This window comes from Nomascus leucogenys, chromosome 2 (assembly GCF_006542625.1).
Source record: "Nomascus leucogenys isolate Asia chromosome 2, Asia_NLE_v1, whole genome shotgun sequence".
Taxonomy (NCBI): Eukaryota; Metazoa; Chordata; class Mammalia; order Primates; family Hylobatidae; genus Nomascus; species Nomascus leucogenys.
The window spans coordinates 44032116-44058564 of NC_044382.1; the positions used below are offsets into that span (position 1 = coordinate 44032116).

A 26449-nucleotide genomic window follows, 5' to 3' on the forward strand; every position below is an offset into this window, starting at 1 on the left:
ACAAAAAGTGTAGTAATAAATATATAATGACACTTTCACTAAATGGATAATTTTTTTTAATTCTGAATTCATTACTAAGTAGCCCATCAAAATAATGGGTCAGTGAGGCCGGGCGCAGTGGCTCACGCCTGTAATCCCAGCACTTTGGGAGGCCAAGGCGGGCGGATCACGAGGTCAGGAGATCGAGACCATCCTGGCTAACACGGTGAAACCCCATCTCTACTAAAACTACAAAAAATTAGTGGAGCGTGGTGGCGGGCACCTGTAGTCCCAGCTACTCGTGAGGCTGAGGCAGGAGAATGGCGTGAACCCAGGAGGCAGAGCTTGCAGTGAGCCGAGATTGCGCCACTGCACTCCGGCCTGGGTGACAGAGCGAGACTTCATCTCAATAAATAAATAAATAAAAATGGGTCAGTGATTGTGAAGGGGTCCAGAATACGCTACTATGGCATAAAAATTATTTTAAGCACAAGGCATTTGAGTTCCTAAAATCTCTTATCTGCCTAAAACAGAGCCTTCCAAAAGAACTCAATTGTCATAATCTACTTCCCAGGGGCAACCAGGAAAGATGTCTATCTGACTCATGACCTGAGATGAGAAATTTCCACACCACACCTAAACAGATACCATCACAAAACTATCATATCTATTCTAAGAGCCCATTTATCCTTCCTATAAGTTGTCTGTTTTCCAGTAAATATCCTTTCCCCCACCCCACCCTTCCCCTATTAAAATCGTGTAGAGGTTGGGCATGGTGGCTCATGCCTGTAATCCCAGCACGCTGGGAGGCCAAAGCAGAACTACTTGAGCTCAGGAGTAGCAGACCAGCCTGGGCAACATAGCGAGACTCCATTTCTACAAGAAAAAATTAAAAATTAAAAAATTAGCCAAGAGTTGTGGCACATGCCTGTAGACCTAGCTTCTCAGGAGGCTGAGGCAAGAGGACTGCTTGAGCCCAGGAGTTTGACTTCAGTGAGCTATAATCAAGCATTCCACCCTGGGCTACAGAGTGAGAACATGTCTCAAAAACAAAAAGGAAAAAGTGAGCATGATCATCACCCAAGTAATGTTCCAACATATTCAAAATTAAAACAATCAAATCAATTGTGGTTTCAAACAAAATGTAGCATATTGTTTAATGTTTTAAAATTGAATTATATTGCTTTTGATTTTTTTTTGAGACGGAGTCTCACTCTGTTGCCCAAGCTAAAGTGCAGTGGTGCGATCTCAGCTCACTGCAACCTCCGCCTCCTGGGTTCAGGAGATTCTCCTGCCTCATTCAGCCTCTTGAGTAGCTGGGATTACAGGTGTGCACCACCACGCCTGGCTAATTTTGTATTTTTAGTAGAGATGGGATTTCACCATGTTGGCCAGGCTGTTCTCAAACTTCTGACCTCAAGTGATCTGGCCACCTCAGCCTCCCAAAGTGATGGGATTACAGGTGTGAGCCACCACGCCCAGCCATTTGTTGATATTTTTAATGTTTGGTTTTACAACAGTACAATAGCTATAAACCTATGAAATTTACACCTAGTTTTGTGTTTGCATATATATATTTAATAAAAATAATTTTTGCCAGGCATGTTGGCTTGATCTTGTAATCCGAGCACTTTGAAAAGCCAAGATGGGAGCACGGCTTGACCTCAGGAGTTCACGAACAACCTGGGTAATATAATGAGGCCTCGTCTCTACAAAAAAATAAATAATTAGCCAGTTATGGTGGCACATGCCTATAGTCCCAGCTACTTGGGAGGCTGAGGCGGGAGGATCACTTGAACCCAAGAGATCAAGCCTGCAGTGGGCTGTGATCATGCCCCTGCACTCTAGCCTGGGCAACAGAGTGAGAACCTGTCTCAGAAGTAAAATAAATAAATAAATAATTTAACATTGGGATGGCAGAGAATTATTTAGTATCTATACATTACTCACATTTTTAAAAAACTGATTTGAGGAAACAGCACTCATGGGATTTTATGTGGAACTGAATATGGGTGATGAAGAGAGGAAAAAATCTAGGATGACTCCTAGGTTTTTGACCTGAGCAACCTGGTGGATGGCCATGTTTATTCATTTGAACAGAAAGAGAAAAGAATAGAAATGTAGGCCAGACATGGTGGCTCATGCCTGTAATCCCAGCACTTTAGAAAGTCAAGGTGGGAGGATCACTTGAGGCCAGGAGTTTGAGACCAGCCTGGGCAATATAGCAAGTCCCTATCTCTACAAAATATATATTTTGGTTGTGTGTGTGTGTGTGTGTGTGTGTGTTTCAGAAATGAGGTCTCGCTCTGCCACCCAAGCTGAAGTGTCACAGCTCACTGCAGCCTCGACCTCCCAAGCTCGAGCGATCCTCCCACCTCCCCTCTTGAGTAGCTGGGCCTACAGGTGTGCACCATTATGCCTGGCTAATTTTTTAATTTTTTTGTAGAGATGGGGTCTCCCTAAGTTGTCCAGGCTGGTCTCGAACTCCTGGGCTCAAGGGATCTTCTTGACTCGGCCTCCCAAAGTACTAAGATTACAAGCATGAGCCACTCCACCAACTTGATCAAGGATCAAGGATCACTTGAGCCCAGGAGTTCCAGGCTGCAGAGAGCTATCATTGCATTCCAGCCAGGGCAACAAAATGAGAGCTGTCTTTAAAATAAAAAAAAATGTCAGGTGCAGTGGCTCATGCCTGTAATCCCAACACTTTGGGAGGCCAAGGTGGGTGGATCACCTGAAGTCAGAAGTTCGAGACCAGCCTGACCAACATGGTGAAACCCCGTCTCTATTAAAAATACAAAAATTAGCGGGGCATGGTGGCACACGCCTATAGTCCCAGCTACTCAGAGGCTGAGGCAGGAGAACTGCTTGAACCTGGGAGGCGGAGGTTGCAATGAGCGGATATCGTGCCACTGCACTCCAGCCTGGTTGACAGAGCAAGACTCTGTCTCAAAAAAACAAAGGTGGGGAATGGCAAAGGGAAGAGAAACTGAAGAGTTATTTTAAACACACTAATTTTCAGGTGCCACCAAGAAATCTAAGTGGATATGTCCAGTATAAAGATATTTATCTGCACTGGGCGCAGTGGCTCAGGCCTGTAATCCCAGCACTTTGGGAGATCAAAGCGGGCAACACCTTCCTAAGACGGTGAAACCCCACGAGGTCAGGAGAGCAACACCATCTTAAGATGGTGAAACCCTATCTCTTCTAAAAATACAAAAAATTTGCCGGGTGGGTGTGGTGGCACATGCCGGTGGTCCCAGCTACTCCGGAGGCTGAGAAAGGAGAATCGCTTGAACCCAGGAGGTGAAGGTTGCAGTGAGCCAAGATCGTGCCACCTCACTCCCGCCTGGGCAACAGAGCAAGACTCCGTCTTAAAAAAAAAAAAAAAGATATTTATCTGCAGCCAAAGCAATAGGTTTCAGCTTAAGATATAATTATGGGAGTCATTGATCTATGCCTAAGATTTAAAACCATGGGAATTAAAGATACCCCGGGAGCATATAAGAGTAAGAAAAACAGGTCACCTTGAAGAACAGCAATATTTAAGGAGGAGAGAGAAAAAAACAATCAGAAACGGAAGAAATATTGAGAATACTGCTGTTGAGAAATAGCAACCAAAACAAAGAAAGAAAACCATAACTACCCTTCTGGTGATATCCTAGAAACCAAAGAAAGCAATTGTTGTAAAAACAAAATAACAGCCAAAGGTATCAAATGCAGCTCGGAAAATGAGGACTGAAAAATATTTTCTATTTAATAACCAGGAAGCCATTTGTGGCTTTATTTATTTATTTATTTATTTAGAGATGAATTCTTGCTCTGTCACCCAGGCTGCAGTGCAATGTCGTGATCTCGGCTCACTGCAACCTCCACCTCCTGGGTTCAAGTAATTCTCCTGCTGAGAATCACTCAGGCTGAAGCCTCCTGAGTAGCTGGGATTACAGGCGCATGCCACCACGCCTGGCTAATTTTTGTATTTTTAGTAGAGACAGGGTTTCACCATGTTGGCCAGGCTGGTCTTGAACTCCTGACCTTGTGATCCACATGCTTTGGCCTCCCAAAGTGCTTGGATTACAGGCATGAGCCACCACGCCCAGCCTTGTGGCCTTATTAAGGACAATTGTGGGATGTGTGGGTAAAGAAGCTAAATTAGAAAGTTAGAGGCAAGAATGAATGCAGATGAGTGCTTCCCACCCAACCAGCAGCTTCAGAATCAGAGGAACCTGCTATAATAATGGTATGAATTGAGATCCCAGGTCCCACCTTTGTAAAATCCTATTTCATAGGATTCAAAAGGATCCCAGAATCTGCATTAGTAAAAAATCTCACGTGGCCACGTGCGGTGGCTCACACCTGTAATCTCAGCACTTTGGCTCAGGCGGGCAGATCACCTGAGGTCAGGATTTTGAGACCAGCCTGGCCAAAAAGCTTTAAGTTTCTTTAGGAAAACCTGGGCCAGGCGCAGTGGTCCACACCTGTAATCCCAGCACTTTGGGAGGCCAAGGCGGGAGGATCACGAGGTCAGGAGTTTGAGACCAGCCTGGCCAAATGGTGAAACCCATCTCTACTAAAGATACAAAAAATTAGACAAGCATGGTGACGCACACCTGTAATCCCAGCTACTTCGGGGGCTGAGGCAGGAGGATTGCTTGAACCTCGGAGGTTAAGGCTGCAGTGAGCCAAGACTGCACCACTGTACTCTAGCCTGGGGGACAAAGTGAGACCATTTCTGAAAAACCAAACCAAAACAAAACTGCAGTTTCTAACTGCCTTTGCAAGTTGATTCAGTCAATAAAGGCACTAATTAATGGTGGGAGTCATTATTTGCCTTTAGCATTATTACATGATAATCAGATTAAGATCTATTAGTTTAAGAGGTCTTGTAGTTTCGCTATCAATTTTTGCAAAGGAAATATGTATACACAAAGACAGAAAAACCTGTCAGCTGGGCGCAGTGGCTCACGCCTGTAATCCCAGCACTTTGGGAGGCCAAGGCCGGTGGATCACCTGAGGTCAGGAGTTTGAGACCAGCCTGACCAATGTGATGAAACCCCATCTCTACCAAAAATACAAAAACTAGCCGGTTGTGGTGGCACATGCCTGTAATCCCAGCTACTCGGGAGGCTGAGGCACGAGAATCACTTGAACCTGGGAGGTGGAGGTTGCAGTGAGCCGAGATCGAGCCATTGTACTCCAGCCTGGGTGACAGAGTGAAACTCTGACTCAAAAAATAATAATAATAAAATATATACATTTTATATATATAATATATATTATATACTTATATAAAAAATGGGGCCTGGTGGTATGCACCTGTAGTTCTAGTTACTGGGGAGGCTAAGGTGTGAGGATTGCTTGAGCCCAGGAGTGACAGTGAGTTGTGATCCTGCCACTGCACTCTAGCTTGAGGGACAGTGTAAGCAAGACCCTGTCTCAAAAAAAAAAAAAAAAAGGCAAAAAACAAACAACTTGTAGAGGCCAGGCACAGTGGCTCATGCCTGTAATCCCAGCACTTTGGGAGACCAAGGTGGGTGAATCACTGGAGGTCAGGAGCTTGACATCAGCCTGACCAGCATGGTGAAACCCTGTTTCTACTAAAAATATAAAAATTAGCTGGGTGTGGTGACACGTTCCTGTAATCCCAGCTACTAGGGAGGCTGAGGCAGGAGAATCGCTTGAACCTGGGAGGCGGAGGTTGCAGTGAGCCGAGATAGCGCCACTGCACTCCAGCCTGGGAGACAAAAGCAAAACTCCGTCTCCAAAAAAAAAAAAAAAAAAACAAACAAAAAACGCTGTAGAAATGGAACTTATAAAAAGACTATGAAAATTATATTTTAAAAAAGAGGTCTGGGTACCGTGGCTCAGGCCTGTAATTACAGCACTTTGGAAGGCTAAGGAAGCAGGAGAATCGCTTGAACCCAGGAAGCAGAGGTTGCAGTGAGCTGAGATCACACCACTGCACTCCAGCCTGGGCGACAGAACAAGACTCCATCTCAAAAAAAAAAAAAGAAGATGTGGAACAAATGTCTGTTGGACTGTATCAAATCAACATAGTGACAATATCTCTAATACGGCATACCACAGTGGTCAAATCCCTTTAACATTTCAATATTATGACAACTACACTCATATATAAATGTTGAAGCACATTTGGGGATTTGTCATTTAAAGTTAATGTAAAACTGCAATTTATAGATTATAAGAAAAATCCATAGCCATGTAACATATTTTTTCTCATCCTCAGTGTAAATGTTATTAAATATTCTAGAATAAAATGTAGTGTACATAATCTGTAACCATAATTTTGAGAAAGAATGGTTAACTCAGTACCCTTTCAGTGGCTTTCCTCCACTTATTCTTTCTTCTGCCCATATAGTTGCCTACTCACAGACATTTTTAAAAGTCTTTTAGAGCCATCTTTGTAAAGAAAACAGCGGTCTTCTCTAAAAACAATGTAAATTGGCGATTTTAGTCACTGTCTGTTTTCTCCAACTTCACAGAAATCTTAGACTCTAATGGCAACTTAAGTTCTTTAGCATTATTCTACTAGTCTTATGTCTGTAAACCAAAGATTTGTAAGTAAATTGGTAAGTAGGCAATCTGTCGGCAGAAAGTCTTTGTCTATTGTAACAACTGAAATAATCTTAGCAAATCACAATGTAGGACGATTTAAGGAATCCTAGAAGAGGTATAAAATTATAAGACATTCTAACACCAAATGACAAACTATAATGTACATGTAGACTCTTGTTAGAGATTCAGAGGGTTGTGTCCAACCACTTTCCAAATGCTGTACAGACATCTAGAAGTCAAGCAGGAGATCCTCCCTTCTATTTGGTTTTTCCACAGCTGAAAGATTGAACAGCTGTTGTAGGTACAATTCTGGGAAGGTTCTGGGAGAGATGAGTAGGCCCTAAAGGGGTGTCCCAAAAGCATGCATTCATCTCCAGAAACTCAGACTGAGTACGACCCCCACCCCACTTCAGGGCCTGCGGAACCCAGATGAATCAGACCCCAAATCCTGCTCTCTAGGAGACTGGGGTGAGGTGGCATGGAAGGCGAAGGCACACAAACACTATGATCCTTATATTCGAGTTTTGAGGCATTTTCTCACCCGTGTTTCACCCAGGGCGTTGCATACAGCGGGTGCTCATTTACTGTTTTGGTGACCGACTAAATAAATAAATGTGAAAGACTGAGACGAGCCTGGGGCTACAGGTGCACAATTGCCGTGGTCCCCTGGCCCAGCCTCCCACCACCATCCGCGCCAGAACCCGGTAAGGAGGTCACCCTCTCTATCTATGTCGCCTCAAGCAGCAGTGGCAAGCAAAGGTCAGTCAGCCCTGGCCAGGCTGCGCCCTCCCCCCCGGACAGCACTCACCGTTGGTGTAGGGAGACCCCGAGGCCAAGGCGGCTCCGTTCTGGGCCTGGAGGCTAGCTGGGGCGCCGCCGGAGGCCGGTATTCCCGGCTGGGACATGACGACGGCGGTTATCTGGGTTGGAAGGGGCTGGTCGGGGTCGACAACAGCGCACAAGAAGAGAGCTGAAAGACCACTGCTGAAAGCGGAGGGAGGAGGCTAACGACTTAAGACTGAAGACTGGGAGAAGAGAGGGGGGGCGCATTAAGCCCGAGGCATGGCGCCGCACTCTCCCCAGGCCACCGGCGGCCACGGCCTAGCCTGGGAGCTGAGGCTTGGGAGTCGGGCCGGCGGGGCCGCGAACGCCCGGCTGGAAGGCGGCAGCCAAACCTTGAGAGAAGGAGGGAGGCCCTGGCCGGAAGTGCCTGTCAGCCGCCGGCCGCGCAGCCGCAATCAAGACACGTGGCACTTCCGGCTCTGGGCTCTCAGCCGCCGCCGCGCCGGCGAACTATTCTCTGCCAGCCGGGTTGCCTCGAGGCCACCTGACAGCTCCTGGTGCCCCGACCCCGACGACCGTGCCCGGCCTCGCCGCCACGTCACCGACTCTCACGGCCGGCCGGAAGTGCCGTGTGTCACCGCTACGGAAATTCCCGCAGTTGTGAACGTGACCTCGCTCGCAGAGCCGGGATCGTGGGGCAGTCTGGGATTCAGTAGCCGCTTTAGTCGGGTGGGACTGACAGTTCCTCTCCTCGGGTTTTGTGAAGATTACCTGAGACCATAGAAGTCATCGTCCTCTGTTGAGACCCTACCACCACTGGTAGCTGGGACGGTTAATGTTCATCGCAGTATTTCATTAACATTTCGTCTTCATGTTTTAGATGTAAATTGTAAGGGGTTTTAAAAAGAGGTGGTTAAATATGTGTACATGTTAATCGTGTGATCAAGCCAAGAAGGAGGCCTTTGTCTTTTTGACTGGAGGACTCAGAGGAATTTTAATTTTGAAACTCGCTGATTCATAGCATACTCACACTCAAGTTCATTAGCACATTTAAATGGCAGTTTTGTTTCCTCTTCTAAGAGTTTACAGTAAGGTAAAGAACTCAAACTTCCTTTCAGAGCAAGTAGACTTTTTTTTTTTTTTTCAAGTAGACTTTTTTGACTTTTGAAGCCAAAGGGAGGTCGAAACTGCGGTGATTAGACAACATTAGTTAATTAATGACTGAGTAATCATCTTAGCTGCCTTATTCTATTTAGGTTTTTCCTGCTGTGTGCTGATGATAAAGTCCTTCTTTACAGATTTGTATTGTTGATTAAAATGTCATGCCACGCGGTTTCGAAACCTCAGTGTGAAGTACACGTTACCTAATTCATTTAATATCAAATGCCTGCTATGAAGTGTTATATTACATACAAAAAAAAGCCAGATCTAAACCACTGTGTCAGGCTGGGCAAGGTGGCTCACTCCTGTAATCCAAACACCTTGGGAGGCTGAGACAGAAGGATTACTTGAGGCCAGGAGTTTGAGACCAGTCTGGACAACAGGGAGAGTCCCCTTATCTCTATTTAAAAAAAAAAAAAAATTATTTTTGAGACGGAGTCTTGGTCTGTTGCCCAGGCTGGAGTGCAGTGGCACCATCTCCGCTCACTGCAACCTCCGCCTCCTGGGTTCAAGCAATTCTCCTGCCTCAGCCTCCCGAGTAGCTGGGATTACAGGCTCCTGCCACCATGCCTGGCTAATTTCTGTATTTTTAGTAGAAACAGGGTTTCACCATGTTGGCCAGGCTGGTCTGGAACACCTGACCTCAGTTGATCCACCCGCCTCAGTTGATCCACCTGCCTCAGCCTCCCAAAGTTCTGGGATTACAGGCGTGAGCCACCGTGCCCAGCCAATTTTTTTTAATTAAATAACAAATTTTAAAAACGTGGCCAGTGTGGTGGCACATCCCTGTAGTCCCAGCTACTCAGGCGGCTGAGGTGGGAGGATCACCTGAGCCCAGGAGTTCGAGGCTGCAGTGAGCTGTGATCTCACCACTGCATTGCAGCCTGCGTGAGAGTGAGATCCTGTCTCTAAGAAAAGAAAAAGAATAAACCACTGTGTCAGGCCTAAAAACAGTCAGTAAAAATTCAAATAACTAAATACTAAATTTTATACTAACCCTGTTTTCATCATTTGCCTCAGAACTTTACTGAAAATGTATTTGCTCGGGCGTGGTAGCTCATGCCTGTAATCCCAGCACTTTGGGAGGCCGAGGCGGGCGGATTACCTGAGGTCAGGAGTTCAAGACCAGCCTGGCCAACATGGTGAAACCCTGTCTCTACTGAAAATACAAAAATTAGCTGGGCGTGGTGGCACATGCCTGTAATCCCAGCTATTCAGGAGGAAGAGGCAGGAGAATGGCTTGAACCCAGGAGACAGAGGTTGCAGTGAGCCAAGATTGTGCCACTGCACTCCAGCCTGGCCGACACAGCAATACTGTCTCAAAAATATATATAAATAAATAAATATTTGCTGTAAGTAGCATTTAACAATTCAATTCCTTTGTACAAGATCCAAGTACAATATCTTTTTTTTTTTTTTTTTTTTTTTTTAAGACAGTCTGTTTCCCAGGCTGGAGTGCAGTGGTGCAGTCACAGCTCACTGCTGCCTCAACCTCCTGGGCTCAAGCAGTCCTCCAGCCTCAGCCTCCTGAGTAGCTGGGACTACAGGTGTGTGCCATTATGCCTGGCTAGGTTTTTATTTGTTTGTTTGTTTCTTTGTTTTTGTAAAGAGAAGGTCTTGCAAGACCTTGCAAGTTTCTTTGTTTTTGTAAAGAGAAGGTCTTGCAAGGTCTTGCCTCATCCTTCCAAAATGAGATTACAGGTTTGAGCCACCATGCTCAGTTAAAATCTTCTTTAAGATGAAGATGATACTTTGGTCAAATTGTTTACAGTTTGGAGCCACTATAACAAAATCCCAAATTATAGATCCAAAAACACTTTAAAATTGCACAGACACAAGCCTCTGAATGTTTTGAAGAGGAAATACAGCTCAGAGAGAAACAACCTTTCTGAGGTCAGACAAAATCAGGGTCACTCTTCAAAGAGGCAAATACCTGATCTCAAACCTGCATTAGTTTAATTCTCTCTTTTTGTTCAACTCATTTTGAATTATCTTGATTTGTTTTGACCTTGGCACAGTGGTTTGATTTGGTTAAATCAAGCTTTCTTTGAACTTTGTGCTATTTAAGCAGTATCTGTGTGTTCAGAGATTTTTTTTTTTTTGAGACGGAATCTCACTCTGTCGTCAGGCTGGAGTGCAGTGGTGTGACCTCAGCTCACTGCAACCTCTGCCTCCCGAGTTCAAGCTATTTAAGCAATATCTGTGTGTTCAGAGATTTATTTATTTATTTATTTATTTATTTATTTATTTTGAGACAGAATGTCGCTGTGTTGCCAGGCTGGAGTGCAGTGGTGCGATCTCGGCTCACTGCAACCTCTGCCTCCCGGGTTCACGTGATTCTCCTGCCTCAGCTTCCCGAGTAGCTGGGACTACAGGCGCAAGCCACCATGCCCAGCTAATTTTTGTATTTTTACTAGGGACGGGGTTTCACCATGTTGACCAGGCTGGTCTTGAACTCATGACCTCAGGTGATCAACCTGCCTTGGCCTCCCAAAGTGCTGGGATTACAGGCCTGAGCCACTGTGCCTGGCCCCAGAGATTTTAAAAAGTAGTCTAGTTGGTTAAATCAGGTTAAATGAACATAAATAATTTGCTAATAAGTAAACAATGCTTTTTCTAAAATTTGTTCCACCCCTAAGTTGCTATGTTACTGTACGTGTCCTCAAAACAATGATTAAGTATTTCAAATGGTTTTTACACTCTCAGTGTAATCAGCACTACAGTATTGAGGAGAGCTGGGCACAGTGGCTCACGCCTATAATCCCAGGACTTTGGGAGGCCGAGGATTAAAATCTTAGGATCCCCTATGCCCAGGAGTTGGAGAACAGCCTGAGGAATATGGCAAAACTCCGTCTCTACAAAAACATACAAAAAATTAGCTGGGCATGGTGACGTATGCCTGTAGTCCCAGCTGCTCAGAAGACTGAGGTGGGAGGATCGCTTGAGCCTGGGAGATTGAGGCTGCAGTAAGCCATGATTGTGCTACTGGACTCCAGCCTAGGCAACAGAGTAAGACCCTGTCTCAGAATACATATATATAGAGAGAGAGACAGAGGAGAAAAACAGCATTTGTCATCTGCCTAACTTTTGGGATAGTAGGAAGGTAAGTTTAAGTAACTGAGATGGGACACCATGTTTTAAAAGTTTTCATATTAAGTATTATCCACATAATATCAAATCATTTGATGACTCATTTAAGTGTGGCCACAGAAATATGAAAAAATTATTGGTGATAGCAATTATAACAACTGCTCTTGGCCAGGCGCCGTGGCTCACACCTGTATTCCCAACACTTTGGTAGGCCAAGGTGGGTGGATCACTTGAGGTCAGGCATTCGAGAGCAGCCTGGCCAACATGATGAAACTCTGTCTCTACTAAAAATACAAAAATTAGCCAGGCGTGGTGGTGGGTGCCTGTAATCCCAGCTATTTGGGAGGCTGAGGCAGGGAAAATCTCTTGAACCTGGGAGGCAGAGGTTGCAGTGAGCTGAGATCTTGCCACTGCACTCCAGCCTGGGCGACAGAGGGAGACTGTCTCAAAAAAAAAAAATTGCTCTTACCAATTGTTATTGATATTTCTTTCTTCAATTACCTGTATCTACGCTACACTACTATACATTTTACTAAACTGATGTCAGTAATATATTCTACTTTTTTATCTTTGTTGTCCAGAAAAACAGAATCCTTCTGCCACATATATAACCTTCATAAGGCCATTATATGATTTTCTGCATATTTTCAGAGCCTTCAACCCTAGTTAAGAAAATTGTAGGCCCAGGGCAGTGGCTCACGCCTGTAATCCCAGCACTTTGGGAGGCCATGGCGAGCAGATCACAGGGTCAGGAGTTCAAGACCAGCTAGGCCAACATGGTGAAACCCCTGTCTCTACTAAAAATACAAAAAATTAGCTGGGCGTGGTGGCAGGTGCCTGTAATCCCAGTTACTTGGGAAGCTGAGGCAGAAGAATCGTTTGAACCTGGGAGGCGGAGGTTGCAGTGAGCCGAGACCACGCCAGTGCACTCCAGCCTGGGCAACAGAGCAAGACCCCGTCTAAAAAAAAAAAAAAAGAAAGAAAATTGTAAACAACAAAATAAGTGACAAGAAACTGTTTCAGTAAGGATATAAGCACTATACTAAGAATATTCCATTACATTTGATTATTTAGACTCAAAACTGGGAGACAGGCATTTCTAATAAAATTTGCTGACATGCAGAAGTGGACTTAGGCTCACACCAGAGCTCCTTTGCCTGCCTGCTCATGACTGTTGCATATTCAGGTGATAAATAGGATCAATTTGATTTACTTTTCAGGAAAGGGTAAATTATTTTGGGTTCTTTAATTATTAAAAGTATTGTTCGGGCCAGGCGTGGTGGCTCACGCCTGTAATCCAGCACTTTGGGAGGCCGAGGCGGGTGGATCACGAGGTCAGGAGATCGAGACCGTCTTGGCTAACATGGTGAAACCCCTTCTCTACTAAAAATACAAAAAATTAGCCGGGCGTGGTGGTGAGCGCCTGTAGTCCCAGCTACTCGGGAGGCTGAGGCAGGAGAATGGCATGAACCTGGGAGGCGGCGCTTGCAGTGAGCCGAGATCGCGCCACTGCAGTCCAGCCTGGGCGACAGATCAAGACTCCGTCTCAAAAAAAAAAAAAAAGTACTGTTCGGCCGGGCACAATGGCTCACACCTGTAATCCCAGCACTTTGGGAGGCCAAGGTGGGTGGATCAAGAGATCAGGAGTTTGAGACCAGTCTGGCCAAGATGGTAAAACCCCATCTCTACTATAAATACAAATATTAGCTGGGTGTGTTGGCGGTTCCCTGTAATCCCAGCTACTTGGGAGGCTGAGGCAGGAGAATTGGTTGAACCCGGGATGTGGAGGTTGCAGTGAGCCGGAATCGCGCCACTGCACTCCAGCCTGGGTGACAGAGCAAAACTCCGTATCAAAAAAAAAAGACTTCCATTTCTATTTCAAACAAAGAACAGTTTCAGTTACAAACAGGTTTATAAGAACAATAGTTTTGTTTACTGAAACTCTTGTGGTTCCATTTTAAGAACAGTTCCTTTGGCCTCATTTGCTTCTGACAGGACAGCTGTTTGTATCTGAAGTCAGCAGCTCTGAAGCTACATCACAAGTACATTCATCCCCACCAAGCCTGAAAATCCCATTGCTTTCTTTGAAAACTTATCATTTTTATGTAGCTCTTACCATTCTTCCTGCCCATTCTGGTTACTTTTCATCATCTTGCACTTGAACTGTTGAGAATGAATAACCTTCTGGATTGCCTCTCTCTAATCCATCCCACATGTTGAATTGAGTTCCTGAACTACTGATTCCATTTTTACTTTCCTATACTCCCAGATCTGTGATTACTCCTTCTGCTTGCTCCATCAAGTTAAAATTTTTCTGCATGACTTTTTTCATCTCAAGCTAAGTAAAATCCAGAGTGCTACCCAGGCCCCACATGACCTGGCCTTGCTACCTCTTTGACTTCCACACTCCTTCCCACTCACTCCACTCCAGACACATTTGCTATTTCTCTAGCTATTCAAGCACAACCCTGCCATTACACTTATTTCTGTTACTTGGGATATGCTTCCCCAAGACATCCAGGGAACTCAAACTCTCACTCCTTTAGGCCCTTGTTTAAATGTTACTTTAATTGAAGAGGGCTTCTCTAAATATCCTACGTGACACAGCTCACTCTGTGTTCCTCTTACTCTGCTTATGTTTCTTCATAACACTTATTATTGTTATATATTTGTGTCTTTTTTATTGTCTTATTTGATAGAGATGAGGTCTCACCGTGTTGCCCAGGCTGCTCCCAAACTCCTGGCCTCAAGTGATCCTCCTGCCTCAGCCTCCCAAAGCGCTGGGGTTATAGGCATGAGCCACTGACCCTGGCCCTATTGGTGTCTATGTTTATCTTTTTTCTTTCTTTCTTTTTTTTTTTGAGATGTTGTCTCGCTCTGTCACCCAGGCTGGAGTGCAGTGGTGCAGTCTTGGCTCACTGCAAGCTCCACCTCCCAGGTTCACGCCATTCTCCTGCCTCAGCCTCCCGAGTAGCTGGAACTACAGGCGCCTGCCACCACGCCTGGCTAATTTTTTGTATTTTTAGTAGAGACGGGGTTTCACCGTGTTAGCCAGGATGGTCTTGATCTCCTGACCTCATGATCCGCCCGCCTCAGCCTCCCAAAGTGCTGGGATTACAGGTGTGAGCCACCGTGCCCGGCCTGTTTATCTTTTTTCAATGGAATATAAGTCTATACATAGCCTGTCAATTCCAAGGTAACCATGTCTGTTTCCCTGTTAGACTGTCAGTGAGTAGAGACCAAGGACTGTGTCTTATTCACCTGGGTATTCTCAGCACTTGGCTTGGGGCCTCACACTTAACAGGTCCAATATTCAGTAAACATTTTTGAAGGAATAAATTTAAAGTGTCTTTATCTTCCAGACTTCTGACAATTTTAATTTTTTTTTCTTTTTCTTCCTTTTTAGAAACAGGGTCTCACTGTCACCCAGACTGGAGTGCAGTGGCGTGATCATAGCTCACTATAGCCTTAACCTCCCGGGCTCAATTATCCTCCCACCTCAGCCTCCTGAGTAGCTGGTACTACAGGCGCACACCACCACACCCACTAATTTTTGTATTTTTTGTAGAGATGGGATTTCACCATGTTACCCAGGCTGGTCTCTAACTCCTGGACTCAAGCGATCAGCCTGCCTCGGCCTCCCAAAGTACTGGGATTACAGGCATGAACCACTGCCCTAGGCCTATTCTGACTATTTTGACCCTCATTAATTCATTACTATAAGTTACTGTTGCACTTATAGCCTAAACCACATCACTAGCGCTTGTTTCTAAACTATGTTGGTCTAAGTTATTTATTTTTTTTTTTTACTTGGGTGCTTAGTAATGAGAAGTCTCAAGTTCTTTTTTTTTTTTTGAGACGGAGTCTCGCTCTGTCGCCCAGGCTGGAGTGCAGTGGCGCAATCTCGGCTCACTGCAAGCTCCCTCTCCCGGGTTCACGCCATTCTCCTGCCTCAGCCTCTCCGAGTAGCTGGGACTACAGGCGCCCGCCACCACGCCCGGCTAATTTTTTGAATTTTTTATACAGACGGGGTTTCACCGTGGTCTCGATCTCCTGACCTCGTGATCCACCCGCCTCGGCCTCCCAAAGTGCTGGGATTACAAGCATGAGCCACCGTGCCCGGCCGAGAAGTCTCAAGTTCTTTTAGGTTCTCGACTGTTATGTTATATTGTGATAAGGCCTAATACTGTAGTTGAAGTAGTGCTAGCCTCTGTTCAGGCCTGGCTCACCTGGGAAGGGCTAGAGGTACAGTATCAAATGCCATTTTTTTCTCCTTTCTCTTTTTGAGACAGAATCTCACTCTGTTACTCAGACTGGAGTGCAATGGCGCGATCTCGGCTCACTGCAACCTCCACCTCCCAGGTTCAAGCGATTCTCCTGCCTCAGCCTCCAGAGTAGCTGGGACTACAGACGTGTGCCACCGTGCCCGGCTAATTTTTTTTTTTTTTTTTGAGACAGAGTCTCACTCTGTCACCCAGGCCGGAGTGCAGTGGCGTGATCGTGGCTCACTGCAACTTCTGTCTCCTGGGTTCAAGCAATTCTCCTACCTCAGCCTCCCGAGTAGCTGGGATTACAGGCGCCCGCCAACACACCCAGCTAATTTTTGCTTTTTTTTTTTTTTTTTGACGGAGTCTCACTCTGTCGCCTGGGCTGGAGTGCAGTGGTGCGATCTCAGCTCACTGCAGCCTCTGCCTCCCGGGTTCAAGCGATTCTCCTGCCTCAGCCTCCTAAGTAGCTGGGATTACAGGCGCCTGCCACTACTCCCAGCTAGTGTTTTGTATTTTTAGTAGAGACAGGGTTTCACCATGTTGGCCAGGCTGGTCTCAAACTCCTGACCTTGTGATTTACCCGCCTCAGCCTCCCAAAGTGCTGGGATTACAGGCATGAGTGGCTGCCCCCAGCTAATTTTTGTATTTTTAGTAGAGACGGGGTTTCACCGTGTTGGCCAGGCTGGTCTCGAACTCCTGACCTCAGGCCATCCACCCGCCTTGGCCTCCCAAAGTCTCTTTTTCCATTTCTAACCCCAATTATTTATCTACGGATACCCTGACACCACAGTATTAAAGATGTATACCTTCCCCTCTAAACCTACCTTTTCCTCATGACACTTTCTCATGAATAACTTCACCAGCTCCTTCATTCTTTCATTAAAAAAAAATTTTTTTTTTTTGAAGCAGACTCTCACTCTGTCGCCCAGACTGGAGTGCAATGGTGTGATCATAGCTCACTGCATCCTCAACCTCCCAAGTTCAAGCAATCCTCCTACCATAGCCTCCCGAGTAACTGGGACTACAGGCATGTGCCACCACACCCAGCTAATTTTTAAAATTTTGTGTACAGAGATGGTCTCACTATATTACCCAAGTTGGAAAAAGTATTTATTTATTTATTTATTTATTTATTTATTTATTTATTTTTATTTTAATTTTTTTGAGGTGGAGTTTCACTCTTGTTGCCCAGGCTGAAGTGCAATGGCACCGTCTCATCTCACTGCAATGTCTGCCTCCAGGGTTCAAGTGATTCTCCTGCCTCAGCCTCCCAAGTAGCTGCGATTACAGGCACCTGCTACTATGCCTGGCTAAGTTTTGTATTTTTAATAGAGACAGGGTTTCACCTTGTTGGCCAAGCTAGTCTCAAATTCCTGACCTCAGGTGGTCCACCTGCCCCAGCCTCCCAAAGTGCTGGGATTACAGAGCCACCGTGCCTGGCCGGAAAAAAATACTAAATACGTTTCATGTGCCAGGCACCAAGTAAAAAGGAACAGGACAGAGAAGATCTCTTCCTTCTGTGGATCTGTGGAGTTTATAGTTGAAGAAACAAAAATGTAGATAAATATATATTTTAAACTTTTAAATTGGTAAGTGCTATTGAGGAATCAGTGCTGAGGCAGAAAATAGCAAGGAAGGACCTGGTTTGGATACAATGGTTAGGACAGGAGATGATATTTGAGCTGTGATGCAAAGGATGAGAAAATTATGCGAAAAGAGAAGCTGGGTTGGGGAAAGGGCTCCAGGCAGGAAGAGCATCTAGAAAGGCCCAGTGCCAGGAATCAGCTTGCTGTGGTTGGCAAGGCAGAATGGTGTGAGATGAGATTGGAATAGTAGAGGGGGACAGAGCCATGAGAAATTTATAAGCCATTTTCAGGAGTTTAGAGGTTTGGAGAAGCAAATGAAGATTTATAAATAGAAGAATAACTTGGTCCAAGTATGATTTAAGATGAATCCATTAACAAAAACTCAGGCCATGCAAGGTGGCTCATGTCTGTAATCCCAGCACTTTGGGAGGCCAAGGCAGGAGGATCACTTGAGCCCAGGACCTCGAGACCAGCCTGGGCAACATAGGGAGACTCCATCTCTACAAAAATTTTAACAAATTAGCTGGGCATGGTGGTGCATACCTGTGGTGCCAGCTGCTTGCGGGGCTAAAGTGGAAGGATCACTTGAGAGGTTGAGGCTGCAGTGAACCATGATCGTATCACTGCACTCCAGCCTGGGCAACAGAGCAACACCCCATCTCAAAAAAAAAAAAATCTTTCCAACCACTGTGAGGATAAGTTATTGGAGGGGAATAATGGAGTTGTTGCTGTAACTTGGGCCAGAGCTGATGGTGGCCTGCAGTAAGGTGTTTGCACTAGAGATAGAGAGAAGTAGACCTACTAATTCAAGTAAAACTTTGGACTTTGCTACCTCTTTTGCTTTTGCTAGCCACATGCAATCAATCATGAATTGTTTCTTTTTGTTTGTTTGTTTTGAGATAAGAGTCTTGCTCTGTCACCCTGGCTGGAGTGCAGTGGCACGATCTTGGCTCACTGTAACCTCTGCCTCCTAGGTTCAAGCGATTCTCCTGCCTCAGCCTCCCTAGTAGCTGTCACTACAGGTGTGCACCACTATGCCCAGCTAATTTTTGTAGAGACAGGGTTTCTCCATGTTCGCCAGGCTGGTCTTAAACTCCGCCCGCCTCAGCCTCCCAAAGTGCTGGGATTACAGGTGTGAGCCACTGTGCCTGGTCAATTATGAAATCATTTTTTTTTTCTTGAGATGGATTCTGGCTCTGTCACCCAGGCTGGAGTGCAGTGGCACAAACTGGGCTCACTTCAACCTCTGCCTCCCAGGTTCAAGTGATTCTCCTGCCTCAGCCTCCCAAGTAGCTGAGATTACAGGTGCGTGCCACCATGCCCGGCTAATTTTTGTATTTTTAGTAGAGATATTGGCCAGGCTGGTCTCCAACTCCTGACCTTGTGATCTGCCTGCCTGGGCCTCCCAAAGTGCTAGGATTACAAGTGTGAGCCACCATGCCCAGCCATGAAATCTTACAGATTCCAACCTTTACAATTTCTCATAGGATTCCCTATTTCTCTGTTCCCACTGACTCAACCCAGGTCCTTGTTACCTCTCACCTGTGTAATTGCAGCAGCCTCATTACTTATCTCAGCTTTCAGTCTTGTTCCAATAAAATCTGCACACTGCTGCCAGAGGAAACATTTAAAAACACAATTCTGACCATGTTTCTGTTCTGGTCAAAACCCCCAAAAGGTTCTGCAGTTTGGGAGTCAAGGCCCCCAGTGGGCTAAGCCAAATCGATTCAGTTAAACTATAATACTTGCCTGGTGCTTTTCCTATATCTATTCCTTTTTGTATGTTATTTTCTCATGATATCATTCCTTTGGGATATTAGTCCCCATTTTACAGATGCAGGAACTGAAACTTTGAGTGGCTAATGTTGGAACCAGTCTTTAACCTGTAGTCTGTAGCTAGATTAAGTTTTTCATTTTAAGTGTTTTATAAAAGTGTATAGAATGTTATAATCTTTTTTTTTTTTTTAAGAGACAGGGAGGTTCTCGCTCTGTCACCCAGGCTGGAGTGCAGTGGCACAATCATATCTTACTGCATCTTTGAACTCCTGGGCTCATGCAATCCTCCTGCCTCAGCCTCCCAAGTAGCTGGGACTTCACATGCACACTACCACACCTGGCTAATTAAAAAAAATTTTTTTCAGAGATAGGGTCTCACTTTGTTGTCCAGGCTCATCTCCAACTCCTAGTCTCAAGCAATCCTCCCACATCAGCCTTCCAAAGTGCTGGAATGACAAATGTGAGTCAGGGAGCTAGCTCTGCGTCAAATTTTTAAAAGGCTGACCAAAATGCCGGGGATACCAGGAAAGAAAGCCTATCTAGGACAATAGCTGTAATCTTGAGGAGTCGAGGAGCCTTGTGAATTGCCTCAGGCCACATTAATGTTTATTAAACCAAACAATTCAAGACTAGGTGAGTAGAGAGAGTGTAGAGGGAAACCCAGACTGGAACAACAGACTCTTCCACCACAGATTAATAAACTCTAAAGAAACCCTTCTGGCCCGGTGCAGTGGCTCACGCCTCTAATTCCAGCACTTTGGGAAGCCGAGATGGGTGGATCACTAGAGGTCAGGCTTCTGAGACCAGCCTGGCCAACATGGTGAAATCCTGTCTGTACTAAAAATACAAAAAAAATTAGCCAGGTGTGGTGGCAGGCACCTGTAGTCCCAGCTACTTAGGAGGCTGAGGCATGAGCATCACTTGAACCACACAGGCGGAGGTTGCAGTGAGGCGAGATCATGCCACTGCACTCCAGCCTGGGCAACAGAGTAAGACTGTGTCTCAAAAGAAAAAAAAAAAAAAAAGGAAACGCTTCAACCCCCAGAGGACAAAAATGTTCCTAGGAGTCCTTCATGTTACAAATCATATTTATTAAGTACCTATTTTGTGCCAGGCCCTGAAAATAGGTTCAGGACGGAAAAAAAGTATATAGGGGCCATAACCTCAGGAAGCTTATGAAATGTCTGCTGGTGGTGTGATTATTTAAACAAATAATCACACATATATAATTCTATAACTTCAGTGATTAAATTGTAAACCGGGCGCCGTGGCTTATGCCTGTAATCCCAGCACTTTGGGAGGCCAACGCAGATGGATCACCTGAGGTCAGGAGTTCGAGACCAGCCTGGCCAACACTGTGAAACCCCTATCTCTACTAAAACTACAAAATTAGCCAGGCATGGTGGAGCACAACTGTAATCCCAGCTACTCTGGAGGCTGAGGCAAGAGAATTGCTTGAACCCAGGAGGTGGCGGTTGTAGTGAGCCAAGATCGCCCCATTGCACTCCAGCCTGGGCAACAAGAGTGAAACTCGGTCTCAAAAAAAAAAAGGTAAATCGTAAAGTTGCTGAGGAAGCTTGTTACCCAACCAAACTGGAGGCTGCTTCCCAATGCAGTAAGGCCTGACATCTATATGGAGGCTTTACATGAGGGTGTTTATTTGCAAGGCACCAAACAAGGAGAATCTGTCAGCTCACACTTAAGACCTGACCTCCCCAATGGCTTACAAGCCAGAGTGTTTGTTTGTTTGTTTGTTTGTTGTCAGTCTTACTCTCTAGCCCTGACTGGAGTGCAATGGCGCGACCTGGGCTCACTGTAACCTCCGCCTCCTAGGTTCAAGTGATTCTCTGCCTCAGCCTCCCAAGTAGCTGGGATTACAGGCGTGCACCACCACACTCAGCTAATTTTTGTATTTTAAAGAGAGATGGGGTTTCACCATGTTGGCCAGGCTGGTCTTGAACTCCCGACCTCAGGTGATCTGCCCACTTCAGCCTCCCAAAGTGCTGGGATTACAGGTGTGCGCCACTGTGCCTGGCCCAAGCAAGAGTTTTTAAAGGGAGGGGTAAATTTCAGAAAAGCAGAAGTTACAGGCAAAATTGTATATCAGTACATGAGGTTATACATTGGTTTGGCCTAAAAAGATGGAATATCTTTTTTTCTTTTTTGGTGGGGGAGATAAGGTCACACTGTGTTGCTCAGGCTGGAGTGCAGTGGTGGGATCATAGCTCACTGCAGCCTGGATCTCCCAGGCTCAAATCAAGCAATCCTGCCACCTCAGCCTCCCAAGTAGCTGGGACTACAGGCATACAACCATGCCCAGCTAATTTTTTTTTTTTTTTTATGGAGATGAGGTCTCACTATATTGCCTAGGCTGGTCTTAAACTCCTGGGCTCAAGCAATCCTCCTGCCTCAGCCTCCCAAAGTGTTGGGATTACAGGCATGAGCTACCACACCCGGCTCCAGTGGATCCATTTGATTTGGGTCTGGGTTTCTGAAAAACAACTCAGGGACATATGTTAAGATGTTATCTTTAGTTTTTATAAAGAACCAAACATTTTATGACTCAAACTTCTTAGGCTGTTGTTTTGAGCTACTATTGCTTTCTTGCTTATCAAGTTGCTCAGGGCTAGCTAGGTGTGGGGACTTTCCCTTAAAGGAACTCGAGATTTTCTCTTATTTCCATACTTGGTTGGGAGGGCCAGGCAGGCCCCTAAGAGGGGTCCCTGCTCCATCTCAAAATCTGTACCAGAGGACTTAACCAAATCTGGGAGGAAGGCCTTGATGAGAGGAAGACCTGAAGAGTTGAGACCTAAAAAGTGTGTAGGAGTTAGCCAGGTGATATGCAGAGGTGGGTAGAAGCTTTTCTGGCAGAGGGAAACCCTACTGTCAAGGGAGAGTGAAGCACTTCCTGAGGCTGGAGCAGAAAGAGGAGATCCAGCAGAGCCAATGGTAGGCTTTGCTGAGAATCCCTAAACAGCTCTTGATGCATTTAAAGAAGGCAACGCCAATCCATTAGAAAAGAATATTGGTGTCAAAACAGTCTTGTTTAAAGCTGAATACCTGCGTGCTCTCTTTGGCAGCACATATACTAAAATTGAAATGATACAGAGAAGATTAGCATGGCCCCTGCACAAGGATGATAGGCAAATTCATGAACCGTTCCATAGTAAAATAAACATACAAAAAGGCTGACTATGGCCGGGTGCGGTGGCTCACGCCTGTAATCCTAGCATTTTGGGAGGCCAAGGCGGGTGTATTGCCTGAGCTCAGGCATTCAAGACCAGGCTGGGCAACACGGTGAAACCCCGTCTCTAATAAAATACAAAAAATTAGTTGGGCATGACCAGCCTGGGCAACACTATGAAACCCTGTCTCTACTAAAATACAAAAAATTGGCCAGGTGTGGTGGAGTGCACCTGTAGTCCCAGCTACTTGGGAGGCTGAGGCAGGAGAATTGCTTGAACCTGAGAGGCGGAGGTGCAGTGAGCAGAGCTTAAGCTCACACCATTGAACTCCAGCCTGGGCGACAGAGCGAGACTCCGCCTCCAAAAAAAAAAAATGCTGACTATCTGACTACACTCCTGTAATCTCAGCACTTTGGGAGGCAGAGGCCAGAGGATCGCTTAAGCCCAGGAGTTCAAGATCAGCCTGGGCAACATAATGAGACCCCTATCTCTACAAAACAATTAAAATATTAGCTGGGCCTCATGGCACACGCCTGTGGTCCCAGCTACGTGGGAGGATTCCTTGAGGCCAAGAGATTGAGACTGCAGTGAGCTATGATAGCACCACTGGACTCCAGCCTGGGAGAAAGAGCAAGACCATCCATATATATATATATAATTTTTTAAATTTATTTTTAATTTTATTTATTTTATTTTTTGAAACGGAGACAGAGTCTCGCTCTGTCACCCAGGCTAGAGTGCAATGGTGTGATCTCGGCTCACTGCAACTTCCACCTCCTAGGTTCAAGCGATTCTCCTGCCTCAGCCTCCCGAGTAGCTGGCATTACAGGCACCTGCCATCATGCCTGGCTAATTTTTGTATTTTTGTAGAGATGGGGTTTCACCATGTTGGCCAGGCTGGTCTTGAACTCTAACCTCAGGTGATTCGCCCACCTTGACCTCCCAAAGTGCTGAGATTACAGGTGTGAGCCACCGTGCCCGGCCAAGACCGTCTATAAAACAACTGAATAACCAGCTGAATAAAAGCTGAATAACCAGCATCCAACACATTATCTGGTACATAGCTACATTGTGTAAATCACTGGTGAATTCAAAAAGCACAAATAACAAAAAAAGAAAAAAAATGAATTCAATAAACACATGTACTTTGAAAATGTATTTTAGGCAGGGTGCGGTGGTGATCCCAGCACTTTGGGAGGCTGAGGCAGGTGGATCGCTTATGCTAAGGAGTTTGGGACCGGCCTGGCCAACATGGTAAAACCCAGTCTCTACTAAAAATACAAAAATTAGCCGGGCGCAGTGGCTCACGCCTGTAACCCTAGCACTTTGGGAGGCCGAGGCGGGCGGTTCACTTGAGGTCAGGAGTTTGAGACTAGCCTGGCCAACATGGTGAAACCCCCTCTCTACTAAAAATGCAAAAATTAGCCGGGCATGGTGGTGCGCGCCTGTGCTCCCAGCTACTCAGGAGGCTGAGGTAGGAGAATCGCTTGAACCCGGGAGGCGGAGGTTACAGCGAGCTGAGATCGCGCCATTGCACTCCAGCCTGGGCGACAAAATCGAGACTCCGTTTCAAAAAATATATATATATATATTAGCCGGACAGTGGTGGCAGGTGCCTGTAGTCCCCGCTACTCGGGAGGCTGAGGTAGGAGAATCGCTTGAATCCAGGGGGTGGAGGCTGCAGTGAGCCGAGATCGCGCCACTGCACCCCAGCCTGGGAGACAGGGAGAGACAACGTCTCAAAAAAAAAAAAAAAAAAAAAAAAAAAGCCAAAAGGAATTTCCCCTAGGGAAGCACGGGGTGTTCCCTTCTCGGCACGCAGGCCCCTAAAATCCCTTCGGGCGGGCGGGTGTTGGGAGACCAGGCTGCTGGGAGACCCGGGCGATGTTAGGGGTTGCGAGCAGGCTCGCTCAACTGGGGAACTGGCAGCAAGACTGCCAGGAGGCGGAACCTAGGGCGCTCGGCGACGCGGTCCTGCGGACTGTCGCTAGTGAGGCACCCGCCGGCCCGGAAGGGGCTGATGCGAACTGGGGCCACGGCAGCCATCGCGCTTTGCAGTTCGGTCTCCTGTTGTACGGCCAACGCCAAGTAGGGGATTGCGTTCTCTCCAGTCGCAGGTGAGTGACAGCTCCTCCTTCTGGGAGGACCGGTGGGCAGCAGCTATGGATCCCCTAGAAGGCGCACTTTTAGGGCCAAGATCTACTCTGGGTCCCTGCCTGTGGCACTGCGTGAAGGGGCGAAGGGGCACCTGTTTTTCACCCCGGGGTTAGGCGGCGCGAGGGAGAACAGGTCTCATCCATGCTCCGCGGGACCGGGACCGTCTGATAGCCCTCGGGGCAGAACACTGCTGCTGTCAGACGCTTGGTCTTTTCAGGAAAGAAAGAGGTGGCTGCAGGCAAGCCCCTTCCTTCCCCTGGGCCTCAGTTTCCTTACCTGGTAAGGTGAAGGTGGCGGGTCTCACTGACAGCTCAAGAGGCTGTGACGCGCGGCCTGGTGTTTTCAGCGCTCCCAATTAGCGTAGAGGCAAATTGAGCTTCCTTACTAGTACTGGTTAACGTTTTCCGTAGCCCAAAGTCCCAGTTAAGTGGAAAAAAGATACACTGTTGGGAAAACTGTACTGATTTTTATTTTAATTTTTTAAATTTTTGTTGTTGTTGTTTTGAGACAGAGTTTCCCTCTTGTTGCCCAGGCTGGAGTGCAGTGGCACGATCTTGGCTCACTGCAATCTCCGCCTCCTGGGTTCACGAGATTCTCCTGTCTCAGCCTCCTGAGTAGCTGGGATTACAGGCGCGTGCCACCACGCCCGGCTAATTTTTTTTTTTTTTTTTTTTTTTTTTTTGAGACGGAGTCTTCGCTCTGTCGCTCAGGCTGGAGTGAAGTGTCACGATCTCGGCTCACTGCAAGCTCCGCCTCCCGGGTTCACGCCATTCTCCTGCCTCAGCCTCCCGAGTAGCTGGGACTACAGGCGCCCGCCACCACGCCTGGCTAATTTTTTTGTATTTTTTAGTAGAGATGGGGTTTCACCTTGTTAGCCAGGACGGTCTCTATCTTCTAACCTCGTGATCCGCCTGCCTCGACCTCCCAAAGTGCTGGGATTATAGGTGTGAGGTACCGCATAAGGCCTAATTTTTCTATTTTTAGTAGAGATGGGATTTCTCTATGTTGGCCAGTCTGGTCTGCAACTCCTGACCTCAGGTGATCTGCTCGCCTCGACCTCCCAAAGTGCTGGGATTAAAGGCATGAGCCGCCTCAGTGGGCCACTGTACTGATTTTTAAGGTGCTGAAGCTTTTCCAAGTAGATTTGTTTTAAAACAACTAAAACTTTGACATTGTTAGCTGACAGAACCAAATTCGTCAGCAATTTAAGGTGTTTGGTACAGTGGACAAAATGAGGTGAAGAAGTCTTTTTAACTTGAAAAATTAAACCTAGTATTATTTATTTGTGTGTTCTTACATCAGCCTTTATATTACTAAGTGTCTTTGAAGACGTCCTACATTCCGTGTTAAAATATCAGTGAAGAGTAAGTCGCATTGAAACAATGAAAGAAGGAAAGAAAAGGAACATTTATTGACTACTATGAGTAAGGCACTAGCTGTCATTTTACAGATGACAAATAAATGGTGGTGCCAGTATAGCAAAGCAACATATCTACTATTATACCTTTCAGTAGACTTGTGTCTGTCACCAAAATGTTTTGAACTTAAAAAATGTCAAGATAGTTCATTGGCATTTTCTGAGTTTGTAGTAAAGGAAGGTGTCTTCATTTTAGAAATGTCAGAGATGCACTGTCAGTAATTACAAATATTAGCAGTTTAAATAAGGTACATTTTAACCTTCCTTTGACTTGCATTATTGTACTGGAATAGAAATTCAAGCAAGAATTAAGAAAAAAGATGAGTCTAACAGAAATGAAAATCAGCCTGGGCAACATAGCAAGACCCAGTCTCTACATTAAAAAAAAAAAAAATGTGCTGGGTGCAGGGCCCTGGCTAGTAGGCCAGTAGTCCCAGCTACTTGCTGCTGAGATGGGAGGATTGCTTGAAG

The 26449-nt window shown here is 46.0% G+C and overlaps 2 protein-coding genes and 1 non-coding gene across 5 annotated transcripts in view; 2 read left to right on the forward strand and 1 right to left on the reverse strand.

The window, feature by feature from the left end:
* SEC24A (SEC24 homolog A, COPII coat complex component) overlaps window positions 1-7765 on the reverse strand; it is a 75710-nt gene extending 67945 nt beyond the window's left edge. For all 3 annotated transcript variants that reach the window (XM_003266391.4, XM_030828985.1, XM_004087276.3), the window contains exon 1: window positions 7364-7765. In XM_003266391.4, the coding sequence (XP_003266439.1) occupies window positions 7364-7460 (97 nt within the window). In that variant the 5' untranslated portion in view covers window positions 7461-7765. The remainder of the gene's footprint in view (window positions 1-7363) is intronic.
* Window positions 7766-22283: 14518 nt separating this feature from the next.
* LOC115831761 lies at window positions 22284-22390 on the forward strand. The gene has a single exon (XR_004027254.1). It is a non-coding gene; the product is annotated as a U6 spliceosomal RNA (small nuclear RNA).
* A 2015-nt stretch (window positions 22391-24405) lies between these two features.
* SAR1B (secretion associated Ras related GTPase 1B) overlaps window positions 24406-26449 on the forward strand; it is a 36889-nt gene continuing 34845 nt past the window's right edge. Inside the window, exon 1 of the mRNA XM_003266392.3 lies at window positions 24406-24521. The gene's annotated coding sequence lies outside the window, so the exon portion shown is untranslated. The remainder of the gene's footprint in view (window positions 24522-26449) is intronic.